The sequence below is a fragment of the Chlorocebus sabaeus genome, chromosome 9 (genome assembly GCF_047675955.1).
Source record: "Chlorocebus sabaeus isolate Y175 chromosome 9, mChlSab1.0.hap1, whole genome shotgun sequence".
Classification (NCBI taxonomy): domain Eukaryota; kingdom Metazoa; phylum Chordata; class Mammalia; order Primates; family Cercopithecidae; genus Chlorocebus; species Chlorocebus sabaeus.
In genome coordinates, this window is record NC_132912.1 from 97508499 (window position 1) to 97527522 (window position 19024).

Below are 19024 nucleotides of genomic sequence, written 5' to 3' on the forward strand. Positions count from 1 at the left end.
GAAAAGCAACCCCAAATCATTTTCTGGGAAAGAGCAGCCTGTGAAATCGAGCTGCAGACATAGACAAGCAAGCTGGAAGCCTGCACCAGTGAATCTGGTAGGAAAGAGCTACCTGTGACTAGGTATGTTCAAAATGGCGGCTCCATCTTCCCTTCCCTTTGCCAGCCACATGTACAGTAAGGAGCAGACAAGATGGTACCGGTCAAGTGGAAAGTCCATTTGCATAATAAGATTAGAGTGAGGTGGCCCACCTTCCCTGTCCACTATGTAAATGCCACACCTGATTGAACCAATCTTTGGGCTCTATGTAAATCAAACACTGCCTTTTCCAGCCTGCCTATAAAATCTGCTGGGTCTGCCTCCTTTCCCCTCTTTCCCCTGTCTCATAAGAAGCTGCTCTTTTCTCTCCTTTCTTCTATTAAATGTTCAGCTACTTAACCCACTCAGATATGTCCATGTCCTAAATTTTCCTGGGGCGTGATGACAAATCTGTGGGTGTACATCCCAGAAAACGTAGCTGCTTCATCACCATGTAGTTGCATATAAATTGAATAATCAACTTTCCCATTTCTGGAAAAAAGACCATTGGTATTTTGGTAGGGATTGCATGAATTTTTAGATCACTTTGAGGAGCATTGCCATCTTAACAATATTAAGCCTTCCAATCCTTGAACATGGGATAGTTTTCAATTTATTTAGGTATTAGATATTCTTTTTTCCTCTGTTGCAAGGGTCTGGTTTAGTTTAAAAGGCAAATTTATCTTAAATTTTGTATTTAGTTATGACCATTGATTGTCTGATTTTAAAATGATACCATACTAAATGCCTTCTGTTTTTAAACCTTTTTTGACTTATTTTAGATTCAGGAAGTGCATGTTCACATTTATTACATGGGTATACTGTGTGATGCTGAAGTTTAGGGTACAAATAATGCTGTCACCCAGATAATGAGACGAGTACCCAATAGGTAGTTTTTCAGCGCTTGCCTTTATATCTCTTTACCCTCTATAGTAATTCCGTGTGTATTGTTTCCATCTTTGTGTCCCACTTTTATATAAGAACATGTGGTATTTGGTTTTCTGTTGCTGGATTAACTCTCTCAAGATAATGACCTCCAGTGGCATCTATGTTGCTGCAAAGACATGATTTTTTTTAATGGCTGCATAGCATTTCATGGTGTATATATACCACATTTTCTTTTCTTTTTCTTTTTTTTTTGGGGGGGGGGATACGACCTTTATTGAGCTTATCCACCAGAGTGGAAATAATGTCTGTACAAAACCAAATGTTTGTTACTGTAACTTCTGCATCACAATTAAAATCCAAACAGTTTTTTAAGAACAGTCAACTCAATCAAAACCCACTATTTCAGAATCAATAGCTTCTTTGAAGCCACAGTAACATTTAAATATGGTTAAGATTCGAATGCAGAAATTTGATTGGTTGGAAAGCTAATTAAACTTCCAACTTGCTCAAATAGAATTACGAAAAGGCAAAATTGTGATTTTCACAGAGATACAGTCCACTAGAATCACCAACACAGCACAGCTGTTAGAGTATTTAGAGTCCTGAGATAACAAGGAATCCAGGCATCCTTTAGACAGTCTTCTGTTGTCCTTTCTTCCCAATCAGAGATTTGTGGATGTGTGGAATGACACCATCACCGGCAATTGTAGCCTTGATGAGCGAATCCAATTCTTCATTTCCACGAATAGCAAGTTGCAAGTGACAAGGAGTAATACGCTTTACCTTTAAGTCTTTTGATGCATTTCCTGCCAGTTCGAGTACCTCGGCGGTGAGGTACTGCAGGATGGCAGCGCTGTACACAGCGGCAGTCGCACCCACACGTCCATGACTGGTCGTCCTAGATTTCAGGTGTCCATGAATAAGGCCCACTGGGAACTGCAAGCCGGCTCTCTGCGAGCGGGAAACCGCCTTTGTCTTGGCCTTTCCGGAGTCCTTTCCAGCCTTACCGCCAGCCATTTCGAATTCTGCTGAAGCCGAAGCAAGCAACACAGAGAAAAGGCTAATTGGACCCATGGTGAGGTCCTACCACCTACTCCTTCGTCGCACCACGATTCAAACTGCACCACATTTTCTTTATGCGACACATCATTGGTTGGCTCTATGTCTTTACTGTTGTGAATAGTGCAGGGATGGACATACGAACACATGTGTCTTTTTAGTAGAACAATTTGTTTTCCATTGGGTACATACCCAGTAGTGGAACTGCTGCATCAAATGGTAGTTCTGCCTTTAGTTCTTTGAGAAATCTCCAAACTGCTTTCCATAGTGGCTGAACAAACTTACGTTCCCACCAGTAGTATATAAGTGTCTTCTTTTCTGTGCAGTCTCACCAATATCTGTTATTTTTTGGCTTTCTAATCATACCCATTTTGACTGGTATGAGATTGTATCTCACTGTGGTTTTGATTTGCAGTTCTCTGATTATTAGTGATGTTGAGTATTTTGTCATATGCTTGTTGGTCATGTGTATGTCTTCTTCGGAAGGACATATGTCCTTTGCCCACTTTTTAATGGGGTTACTTGTTTTTTAACTTGTTGAATTGTCTAACTTCCTTATAGATTCTCACTGTTGAATCATTGTTGGATTCACAGTTTGCAAATATTTTGCCCCATTCTGTAGGCTGTCTGTTTATTCTGTTGGTAGTTTCTCTTGCTGTACAGAAGCTCTTTAATTAGGTCCCACTTGTCAATATTCATTTTGGTTCCAATTGCTTTTGAGGAATTATTCATAAATTCTTTTCTAAAGCCTGTATCCAGAATGGTATTTTATAGATTTTTTTTCTATATGATTCTTATGGTTTGAGGTCTTAAATTTAGATCATTAATCCATCTCGCGTTAATTTTTATATAAAGTGCAAGGAAGTGTTCCAGTTTCATTCTGCATATTTCTCTATAATTTATCCTAGGTTTTGCTGTCATATTGCTTTTTTCATATTTATTTTTATAAAATTTCAACTTTATAATGAATCTGGAGGCAATATTGAGTCCATGTACCTTTCTGACAGAAGAAGATAATTGCAGACTCTTGATTCAGGCTCACAGTATCTAATGATATGGCCCTAATTTACCTTTTTACTAATTTAGATTGTAGTTGTCTACAGGTAATAATGACTTTATCACATAATGTCTTTATTTATCTCAAATACAGGGAATCTCACAGTGGGGCAATCTAGGGATAATACAGCAACTCCAAAGCATCAGTGAGTCAAGGGCCTTCCTTTTTTCCCACTAAATTTAGTATACAGACCTTCATTTTCATGATTAAATCCCAGGATGGGGTCTATTCTACCTCCTACTACACATTTGTGTTTTGAGTATGAAAGAGGAAATGAAAGTGGACCTAGAGACCTTCTGCTTATATCTTTTGGGAAAAAAATAAATAAAAAATGCTGTGTGACTCCGCTAGCTGCAAAGAGCCTGATGAATGGAATTTTTAGGCAAGCATGGAATAAGGAGGTAGAAAATAAAATTTGGGCAAGTTGGTTTACAGCTTCTGCTACACTATACAGTATTTTTTTTCTAGTAGTATGCTTTCCAGTTTCTATATTGGTAACTATATAACAATGTGAGTAATTTTGAACTCACTGTAATCAAATATGCTGGTAAATAATTTGTCAGATAATTGCATCAAATCATTCCTAGGAAAAGCACAACCAGCAGTCTGAATTCACTATTGAAAACTTGGAAAACACTGCAGTTGACTTGTTTGGAGCTGGGACAGAGACAACAAGCACAACCCTGAGATATGCTCTCCTTCTCCTGCTGAAGCACCCAGAGGTCACAGGTATGATCACAGATGAAGAGTTAATTGACTTTCAGAGAAGATGTTGGGAAGGTGTTGCTAGTGTCCTCCTTCCTGTTTCTCTTAGAGAAGCTTCATTACTTAAACTCTGCTCCCAGCTGTAATCTGTTCCAAACTAATGGTGTGATTAAAATGGGATATCTTGGTCTGGCATGGTGGCTCACACCTGTAATCCCAGCACTTTGGGAGGCTGAGGTGGGTGGATCATTTGAGGCCAGGAGTTCAAGACCAGCCTGGCCAACATAGCCAAATCCCGTCTCTAGTAAAAATGCAAAACTTAGCCAGGCATGGTGGCACACGGCTATAATCCCAGCTTCTCGGGAGGCTGAGGCACCCGAATCGCTTGAATGCAGGTGGTGGAGGTTGTAGTGAGCCAAGATTATGCCACTGCACTCCAGCCTGGGCAACAGAGTGAGACTCTGTCTCAGAAAGAAAAAAAAAAAAAAAGGGAAAAAGAAGGGAAAAGGGGCATGTTTGCACAGTAGAGGAAGATAACTGAGAGAAATGAAGACAGACAGCAGTAGCAAAAGCAATAGAGCTCTGGTCCAAGGTGCGTAGGGCATCTCTGAAAAAAACACATAATGATTTATGGCAGGAAGAGACAAGATTAACTGGACTGGTATTACATGTTGGTTTTATTATGAGTAGCCCATTTTTAAATAGCAAGTATGTTTTTGAAGATAACTTTTCTCATTCTCAAAATTTCAGGTTCGAATGCTGGAGTAGGGAAACTGGAAACTCCACTTATTGAAAGATAAATGGTAATCCTAGAAATGTAGTGAGTCTGCCTGAGAAAATTCCTAGTCTGCTAAGTATTCTAAAAAGTTAGATTCATAAGGAAGGTAATTCTGTTTACTAGAAGAGGTACCTAAAGAATGTTCTATTTAGGCAGAATATGTACCTGAGACAGTTTCCATGAAATTGGTGTTGGACAAAATAAGATTTTTTTTGAGGAGGTCAATAATTTTATCTTTTATGTACAACTTTACTTTAGAAATTTACTTTTAAGGACTTTTGCTTATGCTGCAGATAAGAAATATTCTTTTTTTCTCCTCTGTCAGTATCCCCCATTGAAATGACAATAACCTAATTACAAATAAGAATTAGGCCTTTTATTTTGAACGGTTACTAACCTATAGAGTTCTACAAGATTTTTTGTCAACTTTCATTATAGATTAAAGGGTTCAAATACAGGTTTTGTTACATAGGTAAGTTGTATAACGCTGAGGCTTGGGGTCCCAGCTATTCCATCACACTGACAGTAAACATATTACCCACCAGATGGTTCTTCAGCCCACATCCCTTCCCTCCCTCCCCCATCTAGTGATCCTCAGTGTCTATTGTTCCCATCTTTAAGTTCTTGTGTATTTAATGCTTACCTCCCACTTATAAGTGAGAACATGTGGTATTTGGTTTGCTGTTCTTGTATTAGATTGCTTAGGATAATGGCCTCCCACTTCATCTATCGTCCTGCAAAAGACATAATTTTTGTTCTTTCTTATGACTGCATAACATTCCATGGTGTATGTATTAGTCTGTTATCATGCTGTTAATAAAGACATACCTGGACAGGGTAATTCATAAAGGAAAGAGGTTTAATGGACTCTCAATTCCACATGACTGGAAAGGCCTCACAATAAGTCTCTGGTAGAGACTTATTCACTATTACGAGAAGAGCATGGAAAAGTCCTGCCTCTGTGATTAAATTACCTCCCATTGAGTCCCTCCCATAACATGTGGGAATTATGGGAGCTACAATTCAAGATGAGATTTGAGTGGGGACACAGCCTAACCATATCAGTGTATATTTACATTTTCCTCATACACTCCACTGTTGATGGGCACATAAGTTGATTCCATTTCTTCGCTATTGTGCATAGCACTACAGTGAAAATATTGGGGTATGTGTCTTTTTGATAGAATGAATATTTTTGGGACCTATACTCCATAGTGGGATTGCTGGGTCAACTCGTAGTTCTATTTTAAGTTCCTTCAAAAATATCAAAACTGGTTTCCACAGTGGCTGACCTAGTTTACATACCCACCAACAGCATAAAAGTATTTCCATTTCTCTGCAACCTCACCAGCATCTGTTGTTTTAGGACTTTTTATTTATATATCATTATTATTATACTTTAAGTTCTAGGGTACATGTGCATAACGTGCAGGTTTGTTACATATGTATACTTGTGCCCTGTTGGTGTGCTGCACCAATCAACTTGTCAGCTGCCATCAACTCGTTATTTACATCAGGTATAACTCCCAATGCAATCCCTCCCCCCTCGCTCCTCCCCCCTCCCCATGATAGGTCCCAGTGTGTGATGTTCCCCTTCCCGAGTCCAAGGGATATCATTGTTCAGTTCCCACCTATGAGTGAGAACATGCAGTGTTTGGTTTTCTGTTCTTGCGATAGTTTGCTGAGAATGATGGTTTCCAGCTGCATCCATGTCCCTACAAAGGACACAAACTCATCCTTTTTTATGGCTGCATAGCATTCCATGGTGTATATGTGCCACATTTTCTTAATCCAGTCTGTCACTGATGTACATTTGGGTTGATTCCAAGTCTTTGCTATTGTGAATAGTGCCGCAATAAACATACGTGTGCATGTGTCTTTATAGCAGCATGATTTATAATCCTTTGGGTATATACCCAGTAATGGGATGGCTGGGTCATATGGTACTTCTAGTTCTGGATCCTTGAGGAATCGCCATACTGTTTTCCATAATGGTTGAACTAGTTTACAATCCCACCAGCAGTGTAAAACTGTCCCTATTTCTCCACATCCTCTACAGCACCTGTTGTTTCCTGACTTTTTAATGATTGCTATTCTAACTGGTGTGAGATGGTATCTCATTGTGGTTTTGATTTTCATTTCTCTGATGGCCAGTGATGACGAGCATTTTTTCATGTGTCTGTTGGCTGTATGAATGTCTTCTTTTGAGAAATGTCTGTTCCTATCGTTTGCCCACTTTTTGATGGGGCTCTTTGTTTTTTTCTTGTAAATTTGTTTGAGTTCTTTGTAGGTTCTGGATATTAGCCCTTTGTCTGATGAGTAGATTGCAAATATTTTCTCCCATTCTGTAGGTTTCCTGTTCACTCTGATGGTAGTTTCTTTTGCTGTGCAGAAGCTCCTTAGTTTAGTTAGATCCTATTTGTCAATTTTGGCTTTTGTTGCCAATGCTTTTGGTGTTTAAGACTTGAAGTCCTTGCCCATGCCTGTGTCCTCAATGGTATTACCTAGGTTTTCTTCTAGGGTTTTTATGGTATTAGGTCTAACATTTAAGTCTCTAATCCATCTTGAATTAATTTTCATATAAGGAGTAAGGAAAGGATCCAGTTTCAGCTTTCTACTTATGGCTAGCCAATTTTCCCAGCACCATTTATTAAATAGGGAATCCTTTCCCCATTTCTTGTTTCTCTCAGGTTTGTCAAAGATCAGATGGCTGTAGATGTGTGGTATTATTTCTGAGGACTCTGTTCTGTTCCATTGGTCTATATCTCTGTTTTTGTACCAGTATCATGCTGTTTTGGTTACTGTAGCCTTGTAGTATAGTTTGAAGTCAGGTAGCATGATGCCTCCAGCTTTGTTCTTTTGACTTAGGATTGTCTTGGCAATGCGGGCTCTTTTTTGGTTCCATATGAACTTTAAAGCAGTTTTTTCCAATTCTGTGAAGAAACTCCTTGGTAGCTTGATGGGGATGGCATTGAATCTATAAATTACCTTGGGCAATATGGCCATTTTCACGATATTGATTCTTCCTATCCATGAGCATGGTATGTTCTTCCATTTGTTTGTGTCCTCTTTTATTTCACTGAGCAGTGGTTTTTAGTTCTCCTTGAAGAGGTCCTTTCCATCCCGTGTAAATTGGATTCCTAGGTATTTTATTCTCTTTGAAGCAATTGTGAATGGAAGTTCATTCATGATTTGGCTGTCTGTTTGTCTGTTACTGGTGTATAAGAATGCTTGTGATTTTTGCACATGAATTTTGTATCCTGAGACTTTGCTGAAGTTGCTTATCAGCTAAGGAGATTTTGGGCTGAGACAATGGGGTTTTCTAAATACACAATCATGTCATCTGCAAACAGGGACAATTTGACTTCTTCTTTTCCTGACTGAATACCCGGTATTTCTTTCCCTTGCCTGATTGCCCTATCCAGAACTTCCAACACTATGTTGAACAGGAGTTGTGAGAGAGGGCATCTCTGTCTTGTGCCAGTTTTCAAAGGGAATTTTTCCAGTTTTGCCCATTCAGTATGATATTGGCTGTGGGTTTGTCATAAATAGCTCTTATTATTTTGAGATACGTTCCATCAATACCGAATTTACTGAGCATTTTTAGCATGAATGGCTGTTGAATTTTGTCAAAGGCCTTTTCTGCATCTATTGAGATAATCATGTGGTTTTTGTCTTTGGTTCTGTTTATATGCTGGATTACGTTTATTGATTTGGGTATGTTGAACCAACTTTGCATCCCAGGGATGAAGCCCACTTGATCATGGTGGATAAACTTTTTGATGTGCTACTGGATCCGGTTTGCTAGTAGTTTATTGAGGATTTTTGCATCGATGTTCATCAGGGATATTGGTCTAAAATTCTCTTTTTTGTAGTGTCTCTGCCAGGCTTTGGTATCAGGATGATGTTGGCCTCATAAAATGAGTTAGGGAGGGTTCCCTCTTTTTCTATTGATTGGAATAGTTTCAGAAGGAATGGTACCAGCTCCTCCTTGTACCTCTGGTAGAATTCAGTTGTGAATCCATCTGGTTCTGGACTTTTTTTGGTTGGTAGGCTATTAATTATTGCCTCAATTTCAGAGCCTGCTATTGGTCTATTCAGGGATTCAGCTTCTTTCTGGTTTAGTCTTGGGAGAGTGTAAGTGTCCAGGAAATTATCCATTTCTTCTAGGTTTTCTAGTTTATTTGCATAGAGGTGTTTATAGTATTCTCTGATGGTAGTTTGTATTTCTGTGGGGTCAGTGGTGATACCCCCTTTATCATTTTTTATTGCATCTATTTGATTCTTCTCTCTTTTCTTCTCTTTTAGTCTTGCTAGCAGTCTATCAATTTTGTTGATCTTTTCAAAAAACCAACTCCTGGATTCATTGATTTTTTGGAGTGTTTTTTGTGTCTCTATCTCCTTCAGTTCTGCTCTGATCTTAGCTATTTCTTGCCTTCTGCTAGCTTTCAAATGTGTTTGCTCTTGCTTCTCTAGCTGTTTTAATTGTGATGTTAGATTGTCAATTTTAGATCTTTCCAGCTTTCTCTTGTGGGCATTTAGTGCTATAAATTTCCCTCTACACACTGCTTTAAATGTGTCCCGGAGATTCTTGTATGTTGTATTTTTGTTCTCATTGGTTTCAAAGAATATCTTTATTTCTGTCTTCATTTCGTTATGTACCCAGTAGTCATTCAGGAGCAGGTTATTCAGTTTCCATGTAGTTAAGCTGTTTTGATTGAGTTTCTTAGTCCTGAGTTCTAGTTTGATTGCACTGTGGTCTGAGAGACAGTTTGTTATAATTTCTGTTCTTGTACATTTGCTGAGGAGTGCTTTACTTCCAACTATGTGGTCAATTTTGGAATAAGTGTGATGTGGTGCTGAGAAGAATGTATATTCTGTTGATTTGGGGTGGAGAGTTCTGTAGATGTCTATTAGGTCTGCTTGCTGCAGAGATGAGTTCAATTCCTGGATATCCTTATTAACTTTCTGTCTCATTGATCTGTCTAATGTTGACAGTGGGGTATTGAAGTCTCCCATTATTATTGTATGGGAGTCTAAGTCTCTTTGTATGTCTCTAAGGACTTGCTTTATGAATCTGGGTGCTCCTGTATTGGGTGCATATATCTTTAGGATAGTTAGCTCTACCTGTTGAATTGATCCCTTTACCATTATGTAATGGCCTTCTTTGTCTCTTTTGATCTTTGATGGTTTAAAATCTGTTTTATCACAGACAGGTATTGCAACCCCGGTTTTTTTTTGTTCTCCATTTGCTTGGTAGATCTTCCTACATCCCTTTATTTTGAGCCTACGTATGTCTCTGCATGTGAGATGGGTCTCCTGAATACAGCAGACTGATGGGTCTTGACTCTTTATCCAGTTTGCCAGTCTGTGTCTTTTAATTGGAGCATTTAGTCCATTTACATTGAAGGTCAATATTGTTATGTGTGAACTTGATCCTGCTATTGTGATATTAACTGGTTATTTTGCTGCTAGTTGATGCAGTTTCTTCCTAGCCTCGATGGTCTTGACATTTTGACATGTTTTTGCAATGGCTGGTACTGGTTGTTCCTTTCCATGTTTAGTGCTTCCTTCAGGGTCTCTTGTAAGGCAGGCCTGGTGGTGACAAAATCTCTAAGCATTTGCTTATCTGTAAAGGATTTTATTTCTCCTTCACTTATGAAACTTAGTTTGGCTGGATATGAAATTCTGGGTTGAAAATTCTTTTCTTTAAGAATGTTGAATATTGGCCCCCACTCTCTTCTGGCTTGTAGAGTTTCTGTCGAGAGATCTGCTGTTAGTCTGATGGGCTTCCCTTTGTGGGTAACCCGATGTTTGTCTCTGGAAGTCCTTAAGATTTTTTCCTTCATTTCAACTTTGGTGAATCTGATAATTATGTGTCTTGGAGTTGCTCTTCTCGAGGAGTATCTTTGTGACGTTCTCTGTATTTCCTGAATTTGAATGTTGGCCTGCCCTACTAGGTTGGGGAAGCTCTCCTGGATGATGTCCTGTAGAGTGTTTTCCAACTTGGTTCCATTTTCCCCCTCACTTTCAGGCACCCCAATCAGACATAGATTTGGTCTTTTTACATGATCCCATACTTCTTGCAGGCTTTGTTCATTTCTTTTTCTTCTTTTTTCTTTAGATTTCTCTTCTCATTTCATTTCATTCATTTGATCCTCAATCACTGATACTCTTTTTTCCAGTTGATCGAGTCGGTTACTGAAGCTTGTGCATTTGTCACGTATTTCTCGTCTCATGGTTTTCATCTCTGTCAATTCATTTATGGCCTTCTCTGCATTAATTATTCTAGTTATCAATTCTTCCACTCTTTTTTCAAGATTTTTAGTTTCTTTGTGCTGGGTACACACAAAGATTTAGCTCTGAGAAGTTTGATGGACTGAAAGCCTTCTTCTCCCATCTCGTCAAAGTCATTCTCCATCCAACTTTGATCCATTGCTCGCGATGAGCTGCGTTCCTCAGTTGAAAATGCAGAAATCATCTGTCTTCTGTGTCGCTTGCTCTGGGTGCTGGAGACTGGAGTTGTTCCTATTCGGCCATCTTGCTCCGCCCCATTTTTGGACTTTTTAATATTAATAATTGCTATTCTGACTGCTGTGAGATGGTACCTCATTGTGATTTTGATTTGCATTTCTCTGATAATTAGTGATGTTGAAGCACTTTTCCATGTTTGTTGGCTGTTTGTATGTCATCTTTTGAGAAGTACCTGTTCATGTCCTTTGCCCATTTTTAATTGATTTTTCTTTTTTTGTTTTTTGCTTGTTGATTTAAGTTTTTTTTTTTTTAATAGATTTTGGATATTAGACATTTTGGTCCTTTAAGATAGGAAGAGTACAGGAGATAGTCAAGAAGACTTTAACAAATTTCTAAAACACAGAGAGCATATAGAGGATTGATAAATCTGTACAGAGAGGATAAACTTGTAACCAAAAAGGCAGAAGAGAAAAATTTGTCAAGGAGGAAAAGTTAATCAGTGTCCCTTAAGTCTCTTCAATAGAAGTATTTGGAAGTTTCAAGGGTTAATGAATGGTGGAGAATGAGGCAAAAAAGGAGGCTTTCCCTGCCTATGTTTCCTCCACAAGTCTTTTCATCAGGTAACTGATTTCTTCCCATAAGAAGAAGGAGGCTCACTCTCTAGAGAAACTGAGCTTAAGAAGCCCTGCACTCAGAGACACAGGGCAGTGCCAGAAAAGGCATGAGGTGTAGGCTTGAAGGCAGATTTGGTACGGGTCTACTCCTTCAATTAGGAGACTCTTAGTTCTTTTATTCATCTTGCTTCCTAAAATTCAGCAGCTAACTTTATCCAACACAAAGGGAACTGATCTAGAGAAATGACATTTTTCTTTTGCCATCTTAATGGAAAATTCTCTTCAATGTCCAACAGAGTGAATGAAATGAAAACATATACTGCTAGACACAGGGTTACGGAATGTGAGGACCTGAGAATTAAAGGGAAAATCACAAAAACTTTCAGATCTATACCAGGTTATATTGAAACAATTGGGATTCAGAATTCTCAAGAGGAACTATTAATATTATCTTGTATATTAATAGAAATAGGATGTTTTCATACTTGAATGTTTGCCAAAAATTTTACCTTCTATTTTCCCTTTCTCAGAAAAATATTGGAGAATATGCTTCATTCAAATGCCTGAAACCTAGTTAGAGAAAGTCCTGAGCTCCAGCAATCAGGAAACCTCATGTAGGAGAATGAGAATGTCAGGGAGGCTGCCTAGCACCAGACCTAGAAAACAACTACTTCAGAATGGACCTGGTGGATAATTCAGAAGTGAGAGGAGACAGTAAGAATAAAAGAGATGTGACAGATTTTATGAGAGTTTCCAATAGCTCAAAAAGGAATTTCAAACATCTGCCTGAACACTTGTCAATAATTCTAACTTGGGAAACAGAAATCACAAATTGAAATAAAGAGACTTGGTTATGCCCAGGATAGTACTAAAAATACAATTTAATCATAGCTGTCTTACCAGAGAACCATATTTGTGTAGTCAGAATGATGTAAGCAATGAATACTGATATAAAAATTGTCATCTAAATATATTCTGGAAAAAGGAGTGTGGAAAAGTGAGTGTGTCTATCTGAGGGTGTGTTCAAATGTGAAGTGAAGTTGAAGATTAAAATTTTCATCTCTCATAATAAAAAATTATTAATATAATCCACAAAAAGATAAGTAAGAAATAGAAACAGAGTCTTTATTTAAAAATGTGAATGTATGTTCAGAAGAAGCTGCTAGAATGTTGAAAATGGTGAATTTGGAAAGTGTGAGAATGAAGAGTATACCATTGCAATTTGCAACCCCTCCCGCACACAGATGCACAAATACAGTCACATATATGCATAAATCTGATAGTATAATTTAATGTTTAAGCAACATGTTATTTTGATATGAAATTAATCCCTGTTTTTTTCAAGACAGTAATTTCGTGACTAAATTATATGCTTACTTTATGTTTGCAAACATTTTATTATTTTTATTTGTATTAATTATCATATATACTAATGTATATGTATATAGAGATTTTTCATCTTTTATCTTTTTAAATTTTTATGGGTACATAGTAGTATATATTAGTATGTTTGGGGGTACATGAGATTTTTTTTTTTTGAGATGGAGTCTTGCTCTGTTGCCCAGGCTGGAGTGCAGTGGCCGGATCTCAGCACACTGCAAGCTCTGCCTCCTGGGTTTACGCCATTCTCCTGCCTCAGCCTCCCGAGTAGCTGGGACTACAGGTGCGTGCCACCTCGCCCGGCTAGTTTTTTGTATTTTTTTAAGTAGAGACAGGGTTTCACCCTGTTAGCCAGGATGGTCTCGATCTCCTGACCTTGTGATCCGCCCGTCTCGGCCTCCCAAAGTGCTGGGATTACAGGCTTGAGCCACCACGCCCGGCCTATAATTTGAAGTGAGATAATGTGATTCTTCCAGTTTTGTTCCTTTTGCTTAGGATAGTTTTGACTATTCCGGGTCTTTTGTGGGTGCATATAAATTTTAGGATTTATTTTTTCTATTTCTGAGAAGAATGCCATTGATATTTTGATAGGGATTTTATTGAATCTGTAGATTGTTTTGATAGTATGAACATTTTAACAATATTGATTTTTCCAATCCATGAACATGAAATATTTTTCTATTTGTTGTGTCCTCTTAAATTTCTTTCCTCAGTGTTTTATAGTTTTCATTTTAGGCATCTTTCAGTTCTTTGGTTAAATTAATTCCTAAGTATTTAATTTTACTTATGGCTATTGTAAATGGGATTACTTTTAAAATCTGTTTTTCTTTTTGTTCACTGTTGGCATATAACAACACTACTGATTTTTATATTGATTTTGTATCCTTCAACTTTACTGAATTTGTTCATCAGTTCTAATATTTAATTTGTGGAATCTTTAGGTTTTTCCTAATATAAGGTTATATCATCTGAACACAGGGATATTTTGACTTCTTCCTTTCCAATTTGGATAGCCTTTATATCTTTCTCTTGTCTGATTGCTCTTGCTAGGTCATCCAGTACTATGATGAATAACAATGGTGACAGTGGGCATCCTTGTCATGGTCCTGATCTTAGAGGAAATACTCTTCGTTTTCCCCATTCAATATAGTACTAGTTGTGGCTCTGTCATATAGCTTTTTTATGTTGAGGTATGTTCCTTCTATCTCAGGTTTTTTAAATGAATTTTTATCAGGAAGGGATGTTAAACTTTATCAAATACTTTTTAAGCACCAACTGAAATGATCATATAGCTTTTGTCCTTCATTCTTTTGATATGATGTATCACACTGCTTGATTTGCACATGTTGAACCATCCTTGCATCCGAGGGATAAATCCCACTTGGTCATTGTGAATGACCTTTTTATTGTATTGCTGAATTTGGTTTGCCAGTATTTTGTTGAAGATATTTGCACTAGTGTTCATCAGGTGTATTGACCTGTAGTTTTCTTTTCTTGATGTGTCTTAGTCTGATTTTGGTATCAGGGTAATACTGGTCTCACAGAATGAGTTTTGAAGTATTCTCTTCTCCTTTTTTTTTTGGAATAGTTTGAGTAGGATTGGTATTAGCTCTTCTTTAAATGTTTGGTAAAATTCAGCAGTGAAGCTAGCCAGTCTTGGGGTTTTCTTTACTGGGATACTTTTTATTTCTCATTTGATCTTGGTACTGATCATTGCATGTTCAGGTTTTGGATTTTTTCCTGGTTCAAACTCGATGGGTCATATTTGTCTAGTGATTTGTCCATTTCTTCTAGACTTTCCAATTTATTGGCATATAGTTGCTTATAGTAACCACTAATTATTCTTTGAATTTCTGCAGTATCAGTTGCCTCCTTTTTAATTTGTTTTTATTTATTTGAATCTACTCTTTTTTTTTTTTTTTTTTTTAGTCTGGCTAATGGTTTGTCAATTTTGTTTAACTTTTCAAAAGCAAATTTGTTTCATTGATCTTTTGTTTTTCTTCGTTTAAATTTTATTTATTTCTGCTCTGATCTTTATTATTCCTTTTCTTCTATTAATTTTGGGTTTAATTTGCTTTTGCTTTTCTAATTATTTAGGATGCATCATTAGATTGTTTATTTGTCTATTTTCTCCATTTTTGATATAAGTTCTTGTAGCTATAAACTTCCCTTTTAGTACTGGTCTTGCTATAGCCCCTTGGTTTTGGTATGTTGTGTTTCCATTAAAATTAGTTTCAAGAAATTTTTCAATTTCCTTTTTAATCTCTTCATGGGCCCACTCTCCATTTATGAGTATATTTTAAAATTTCCATTTATTTGTGTAGTTTCCAAAATTCCTCTTGTTATTGATTGCTGGTTTTATTACACTGTGATCAGAGAAGATGCTTGATATTATTTCAGTTTCTTTGCATATTTTAAGACTTGTTTTGTGACCTAACATATGGTCAATTCCTGATAACAATCCATGTGCTACAGAAAAGGATGTGTATTCTGTAGCAGTTGGATAAAATATTCTGCAAATATCTATTAGATCCATTTGGTATATAGTGCAGATAAAGTTCAATGTTTCCTTGTTGATTTTCTATCTAGATGACCTGTCCAATTCTGAAAGTGGGATGTTGAAGTCTCCAGCTATTATTGTACTGGGGACTATCTCTCTCTAGTTCTAATTGTATTTCTTTTATATATTTGGGTGCTCCATTATTGGTTGCATATATATTTAAAATTGTTCCATCTTCTTGCCAAGCTGACTACCTTATCACCAATAGTGATCTTCTTTGTCTCTTCTTATAGTTTTTGTTTTGAAATCTACTTTGTCTTTTTTAAATATAGTAATTCCTGCTTTTTTTTCGTTTCTATTGGCATGTACTGTCTCATTCCATTCCTTTATTTTCAGCCTATGTGTGTCTTTTTAAGTGAAGTGTGTTTCTTTTAGGCAACAGATTAATGGGTCTTGTTTTTCCATCCAGTCAGTCTGTCTTTTGATTGGAGATTTTAGCCCATTTACATTCAGTGTTATTATTGATAAGTAAGGACTTACCCCTGCCCTTTTGTTATTTGTTTTCTGGTTGTTTTGTGGACTTCTCTTCCTTTTTAAAATCTTTCCAGTCTTCCTTTATTGAAGATAATTTTCTCTGCTTGTATGTGTACAGATTTTTCTTAATGCCTAGTTTATGGTAGTTACACACTTGTGCATCTGTAACAGTCCTCTCTTTACATTTGCATATACTTCCAGCACTATAATTTAAATTTATAATGTTGTTTGGATGCCTTCATCATGATTCATGTACCCGTGGATTGCGACAACAAATGTGCCATTTTTCTCCTTTTCGATCAGTTTTTACTTGTGTCTTGTCAGCTAAAGTCCGGGAAGAGATTGAACGTGTGATTGGCAGAAACCGGAGCCCCTGCATGCAGGACAGGAGCCACATGCCCTACACAGATGCTGTGGTGCATGAGGTCCAGAGATACATTGACCTCCTCCCCACCAACCTGCCCCATGCAGTGACCTGTGATGTTAAATTCAGAAACTACCTCATCCCCAAGGTAAGTTTGTTTCTCCTACACTGCAACTCCATGTTTTTGAAGTCCCCAAATTCATAGTATCATTCTTATCCTCTACTCTCACCTGGTGAGAGAAGTGCATAACTCATATGTCTGGCAGTTTAATTGGACTTTGTGTTGTTTCCAGTTTGGGGCTACTGTTTTGTAACAGGTGTTAGTGTCTGGCAGTGTGTGTTTTCATGATTTATTATCTTTCTTCAAGATTGGTTTGGCTACTCTTAGGTGCTTATGTTTCCAGATAAATTTTAAAGGCATTTGTATGTCAATTTCCCAAAACATTGGGCTGGAATTTCTGTCAGGGTGACATTAAATTTATAGATCAGTTTGGAAAGAACTGAATCTTGACATGTTGCCTCTTTCCATTCATGAATATAATTATGCTTCAAATTTATTTGGGATTTCTTTTATTTTCCCAGGAATGTTGTGATTTGTTGTCATGGCTTTCAAGTCTTTGGTTTTCCCTAGATAATTAATATTTTTGTTTTGGAATATAATTAGTTTTTATCATTCTGATGATGTTAATCTGTCAACTTTGCTAAATTTACTAATCACTGTTCATAATTTATTTCTGGATTCATTGTAATTTCTGTGTAATTATACTGTATCTGGGTTAATATTGTTTTATTACTTATTTTCCATTTCTCATGGGCTTAATGTCTCTTTATTGCATTAGTTATTGCATTGGCTAGAATTTTTTGGAGAGTGTTGAATAGAATTGGTTACAGTGGGGATCCTTGTTTTTCATTTCTAATCTGCAGGAAACAGTGAAAGTTTTCCATTTCAATATTGAGAATGATGCTTGAAGTATATTTTGGTAGATAATTTTTATCAGATTAGAGAAGTTTGCTGTCATATATAGATGTCATAATTGTGTGTAAAATCTTATCACATCAATTCTCTGCATCTATTTATATACTTGTGTGTTAGTCCGTTTCCATTGCTATAAAGGAATATCTTTGACTGGGTAATTTATAAATAAAATAGTTTTATTTTGGCTCATGGTTTTGCAGGCTGTGCAAAAGGCATAATGGGGGCAGGCATCTGCTCCTAGTGAGGACTTCAGGTAGCTTTCAATCATGGAAGAAGGTGAAGGGGAAGCAAGCATGTCACATGGCAAGAGAGGGAGTAAGAGAGAAAGGAGTGGAAGTGACTTTAAACAACCAGCTCGTGTGTGAACTAACAGAATATGAACTCACTTATTATCATAAGAAGAGCTTTAAGCCACTCAAGAAGAATTCACCCCCATGTCTTAAATACTTCCCACCAGACTCCACCTCCAACACTGGGAATCACATTTCAACATGAGATTTGGAGGGGACAAATATCTACACAACATCAGATTATATGTATTGGGCTTACATTCCTCACTAAATAGAAATAAGTATGCACATAGAGATGAATTGACCTTCTTCATGTTGTTTAGGACTTCAGTGTTTACATTCACAAGAGATTGGTTTATAATTTTCTTTCTTAGAATTTTCAAGATTTTTGATATTGAGATTATGCCAGCCTTACAAAACTAGGGGAGAAAAGTTTCCTAATGCAAGTCTGATTTTATTGCCGTTCCCTCTCCCCACTTTTCTTCGTGTGATCACTTAGTTGTATCTTTGAAATACCTGATGACTTTTGGTTAAATACCAGACACTATATATAAGAAACTACAGAATTTCAGAGGTTTATATTCTTCAAAGAAAGATTCATTCCTCTCCCATAGGCAGTCATAATGACATAACACCTGTTGTCATGATTCAGAATTGGACATAATGTGAACCCAGTCAAAAACTGAGTGTCAGTGTTAGCTTAGCTCTCTGAGATTCTCCTACCTCTGGAACCTTGAGACCAATTTTTGTCTTGGCAGCTTTACAATGCCTTCTATCACATGGTTTCTGTATTTATCCAGACACTCCAGTTGCCATCTCAAACCTACATTTTCCAATTAAAACCAATACATATGATTAGTAAAATAAAAAATAATATAACTGAAAGTTGTATTTTCAAGGGGAAAAAGGAATGATATTGGTAAGGTTGCAATTACTAATGTCATCTTTTGAAGAAGACAGAATTGATAATTTACTGAGAGATTATGGGGCTTACCCTAATGGTCACTGATTTAGTACAAGAGATAAAACTTCAATGCACTCTGTTATCTCAAACAAAGGAGGTAACCAGGAGAAGACTTTTGTTTCTCAAAATTAGGGTCTGAGGGTAATAGTAATGAAACTTACTTCTCCTCCTGTAACTAACTAAATGAGAAATATACTGAAGAATCAGGCAGGAGCTGCCAGTCTCCCCAGTTCACTGCATCAGCTTTGGTGACCTGCTGGAGGGGAAATGCTGCATCTGATGAGCTTCTTCATTCACCCCCATGCAGGGCAGCTCATGCTGTGCCTGTTGTCTTTTGAGCCCTGAGAAACCAGAGCCCAAAGG

The 19024-nt window shown here is 37.2% G+C and overlaps 1 protein-coding gene and 1 pseudogene across 1 annotated transcript in view; one reads left to right on the top strand and one right to left on the bottom strand.

The window, feature by feature from the left end:
- The window catches only part of CYP2C19 (cytochrome P450 family 2 subfamily C member 19), a 50510-nt gene that overhangs the window by 24939 nt on the left and 6547 nt on the right, over positions 1 to 19024 (top strand). Inside the window, exons 5-6 of the mRNA XM_073019186.1 lie at positions 3670 to 3811; positions 16392 to 16579. Of these exons, the coding sequence (XP_072875287.1) occupies positions 3670 to 3811; positions 16392 to 16579 (330 nt within the window). The remainder of the gene's footprint in view (positions 1 to 3669; positions 3812 to 16391; positions 16580 to 19024) is intronic.
- Positions 1239 to 2069, bottom strand: LOC103216298 (histone H2A.Z pseudogene; annotated as a pseudogene).